Here is a 4,788-nt window from a genome sequence, read left to right as displayed (position 1 = left end):
AACATCTGCATGAATAAATAAATAAATAAAGGCCGCCCGGTTTGAAAATGAAATAAAACAAACGCCGCATCATTTGTCTCTGTCCCCCTCCTGTAGACGGCGACTTTGACGTCCTGAGACAGACGTTGTCCCAGAGACTGTCCTCCGGTGGTGGAAGCGGAGACGTGCGGCCTCTCTCTCCTCCTCCGTCCTCCGCGGCCGGCGGTCAGGACTGGCTCAGCAGCAAGCAACGTTCCCACTCCTTCACGTCAGGTCAGTCCTCACTGTCCCCACCAGGGCTTGACATTAACACCGGCCACCGGCCAAATGCTGGTAGAATTCGGCTGTGGCCGGTAACTCCGTCATTCTACCGGCCACAGTGGCCGGTGACTTTTTTTCTATGAAAAAAAACCATTGTAGTCTACAAAAGGCATCGGCAATAATTAAGTCAATCCAAGTGATACTACATAATACTACAACTCCCGCAACAATTCGGAAAAGTGCATTACCGGCCAGATCCTGGTAGTGGTGCTGTCTCGAGAAAGGAGTACTCCTTGTTTTCAGACCGGATGTAAAGAAATGTCATTCAGGCCTACTTTTTCTGTTAGCGTGAAGCTATGCCTTCATCAGATCGCATGGAATACCTTTTGCGACGCCGAATTCAGTATGCAGTAAAGGAATATAGCATCAGCCAATGGACATATCGATCTACCAGATGCCGATCAATAACTGGGAAATCCTTTTTGGGATCCAACCGGCCACAGGTAAGAACGATTTCACGTAGATTTCATGCTGATCAGGCCTTGTTAGCATAGCCAACCAGCCGATGAATGAATGAAAACTTTATTTAACAGATTGCAGAATGGGTACAATACAGTACGGCTCAATACACACAATTGTTAAGGGGATGCAGACCAGAGAAAGACTTTCGTCTTGTTTACATCAGGGTCCCCCATGTTCAATTCATAATGACATTTATGACATACACAAGTAACACGATAGTAACAGATATACAGTAGTGTTACATTTGTGACATACACGATATGCAAATATCTACAGTACTGTGAAAACAGAGATCCTCTCTGATCCTCTCTGAATGAGTGAATGTGAGGCATAACTTGTAAAGTGGGTCAGATAAAAGCGCTATTTAAACGCACTCCATTTAGCATAATTGACGGCGCTGTAAGAGTACAACACCGCCTCAATATGCGTCCGTCTCGCTCCGAAGTTTCAAATGTAGTCCCACGGCGTTGGAATACACGGCGTACTGTAATGTGAGCGCACCGTACACAGCTGCCGGTGACACCTGCTGGTGAAACACAGAAACACGTCACGCAGGCACTTAGGACGCGACCTGTAGTACCACGAGTACATGATGCATGATTTAGAACCGGTGTTCTCCGTGGGAATGGACCTATCTCAAACCCTGCCCTCTTTCTTGATCCTCCAATCACAACTGTCGCTTACCTCGGACAAAGTTTGTCCGAGGTAAGCGACAGTTGTGATTGGAGGATCAAGAAAAGAGGGCAGGGTTTGAGATAGGTCTATTGATGAACCTCTCACTTTGGTAGTGTTGTTAGTGGGGATGTTAGACCTGGGCTACACAGTTTCAGTTAAACATTATATATAACTACCACATGCCTTCGAAATCACGAGGGGAACAATGACTTTTTTTTTTGAGGGAATCCTATTTTATCGTGTTTTATTCTTGTTTTCTTTTCTTAACTTGTTTATTGCGATGTTATGTCATTTCTCCTCTTGTGATTTTATTGCTGTATTGTTGGACTTTACTTGACATGTATTATTATTACGTTGTGTTTATTATTAATCACTTTGTAACTATGTTCTGAAAATTGCAATGTAAATCAAAATAATAATGATACGATATTCCTTTATTGATCCCCTTAGTATTGAGTGTAAGGCATTATAGAGGCATGGGGAGGGGGGGGGTACAGGTATGGGCAGGGTGATGGTAGAAAGACATAAATACAGGCGATACAATTTGATCTGAATATAAAAATATGAGAAAACATAAACAGTGTCAACAATATAATTAACTCTGAATATAAAGATATAAGGGAAAAGAAATAAACAGTGCAAACAAAGGTGCAGGTGAGGGTCTGTAATGCCCTATCGGTTATATGATACGTTACAATTAGGGATGTTCGATATTGGCTTTTTACCGATACCGATATACCGATATTGTCCAACTCTTAATTTCCGATACCGATATCAACCGATACCGATATATGCAGGTTTCCCCCCCAAAAAATGGAATAATTTCAGGTAATTAACATTACATATCTCTTGTTGTGGAATTAACACAACATTATGCAAACTTTTGACAATAAATAAAATCAGAATTTGTTCTTACTTGCTTGCCTGGGTAAATAAAGGTTATAGAAATGCAAAACAAAAAAACTAAAGATTTTTATTTTTTTAAAACCGATACAGATATTTTCCGATATCACATTTGAATGCCGATATCGGCCGATAATATATCGGTAGGCCGATAATATCGGACATCCCTAGTTACAATAAATATAGGCAATGTAGAATTATTCATTGGTATTAATGTTATTATTATTTACCCTCCCGTCTCCCATCCTATCTCCTCACAGCGACGTACCAGCGGATCAGGCCCCCGAGCCGCCAGCCCCCCGTGGTTGGGGGCGGAGCCCCGGAGGTTGGGGGCGGAGCCCCGGAGGTGGGCTCCAGTTATTCCGTAACTCTAGTAATAGGAGACAAGCCGTCCGACAGCCGCCCGCCCACCGCGACCAGCAGGAACTCTGAGCCTCCTCCTCGGCTCGGCGCGGCCGGCTGGCAGCAGGACACTTACGCCATGCAGGACGATGCCACCCTGAGGAGCTACGCCAGCCTGCCGCGCCCACCGCGCAACAAGTCCGTCTTCCAGAAGTTCTTTGGGAAGAAGCAGTGATGATGTCATGGATGGGGCGGTTTCGGGGGGCACTGAAACCCCACCCCTCCCCCCGTATAGACGATTTCGACGAACGACATCCGATGAACAGACTATACATTTGATTTCCCGTCAGCTATAGAGGCTCACTTTCAACTTGACGACGTCGTAGTCGTTCTAAACGGGGGGCCGAGTTTATTCCCCGTCGTCGCAGAGTCGGTTAACACTTTGTCGTGTGGCAGGGGAAAGGGTTAACCTTCTTGTATTGTCGCGGTGAAAGGGTTAACCCTTTGGTAGAGTGGTAGTGAAAGGGTTAAGGTGCTAAGAAATGGTATTTTTGGTGTGAAAATAATGTGTTCAAATAATAGCTCTACACTCCCGATAGCCATCACTGGTACAGTAGAGAGTGTTTGTCTCTCAGTCCCTCCTGCTCTGCAGTAAACAGGGAATACATTGTCTGGTATCCTGTTCCCACTTTATCCAATTAGGAGAGAGAACTCTCACTGCAAAAATAAGAAATTTGTAATAGTTGTGTAAGCAAATATGTGCTTGAAACAAGTAAAATACCAGTGCAGTAAGCACATTTGGCTTGGCAAGATTTCTTGACATAAGTTTAAAAAAATATATATATCTAGGGTTCTCTTTTCTTTTTACTGCAGAGTGGAGGGACTGGGAGACCCATGTTACTGACCAGACACTCTATATCAGTGATGTCTGTTTACTGCAGAGCGGAGGGACTGGGAGACCCATGTTACTGACCAGACACTCTATATCAGTGATGGCTGTTTACTGCAGAGTGGAGGGACTGAGAGACCCATGTTACTGACCAGACACTCTGTATCAGTGATGGCTGTTTACTGCAGAGCAGGAGGGACTGGGAGACCCATGTTACTGACCAGACACTCTATATCAGTGATGGCTGTTTACTGCAGAGCAGGAGGGACTGAGAGACCCATGTTACTGACCAGACACTTTATATCAGTGATGGCTGTTTACTGCAGAGCAGGAGGGACTGGGAGACCCATGTTACTGACCAGACACTCTATATCAGTGATGGCTGTTTACTGCAGAGCAGGAGGGACTGGGAGACCCATGTTACTGACCAGACACTCTATACCAGTGATGGCTGTTTACTGCAGAGCAGGAGGGACTGGGAGACCCATGTTACTGACCAGACACTCTGTATCAGTGATGGCTGTTTACTGCAGAGCAGGAGGGACTGGGAGACCCATGTTACTGACCAGACACTCTATATCAGTGATGGCTGTTTACTGCAGAGCAGGAGGGACTGGGAGACCCATGTTACTGACCAGACACTCTATATCAGTGATGGCTGTTTACTGCAGAGCAGGAGGGACTGGGAGACCCATGTTACTGACCAGACACTCTATATCAGTGATGGCTGTTTACTGCAGAGCAGGAGGGACTGGGAGACCCATGTTACTGACCAGACACTCTGTATCAGTGATGGCTGTTTACTGCAGAGCAGGAGGGACTGGGAGACCCATGTTACTGACCAAACACTCTATATCAGTGATGGCTGTCGGAATGTAGAGATATTTAACACTTATTTTACACAATTCCAGTGAAGCCATCTATTGATATTAGCAAACACCACAATAAGAAATAAACTTGGGTCCAAGCTTTTCCCTATAGCAACACAATTCCGCTGTAACCGCCTATAAGGCAGTGGTCATTAGGCTGATAGGTCGGTACAGTATACACCACATGCCCAAGAAAGAGAAGGGTCCTCTCTGTATATACCTGCCCGTACCCTCAACTTCACTACTGGGAAGTGAGCCGGATATTGAGTTCTGGATAAACTCCGTGGATTTGTAGAGAAGGTTCACAGATGTTTTGTGTCACGTACAGTGAGAAGGTTCACAGATGTT

The 4,788-nt window shown here is 45.2% G+C and overlaps 1 protein-coding gene across 1 annotated transcript in view; it reads left to right on the top strand.

Moving 5' to 3' along the window:
• LOC311234802 (uncharacterized protein) overlaps positions 1-3,636 on the top strand; it is a gene marked incomplete at its 5' end in the record, with an annotated part of 13,778 nt that extends 10,142 nt beyond the window's left edge. The window contains 2 exons of the mRNA XM_084322046.1: positions 97-252; positions 2,601-3,636. Coding sequence (XP_084178172.1) covers positions 97-252; positions 2,601-2,917 — 473 coding nt within the window. The 3' untranslated portion in view covers positions 2,918-3,636. The remainder of the gene's footprint in view (positions 1-96; positions 253-2,600) is intronic.
• Between the last annotated feature and the right edge of the window lie 1,152 nt (positions 3,637-4,788).

The sequence above is a fragment of the Notolepis coatsorum genome (genome assembly GCF_963971535.1).
Source record: "Notolepis coatsorum genome assembly, chromosome: 9".
Taxonomy (NCBI): Eukaryota; Metazoa; Chordata; class Actinopteri; order Aulopiformes; family Paralepididae; genus Notolepis; species Notolepis coatsorum.
The sequence above is the reverse complement of the archived record's forward strand: the minus strand, read 5'-3'. Positions and strand labels throughout refer to the sequence as shown.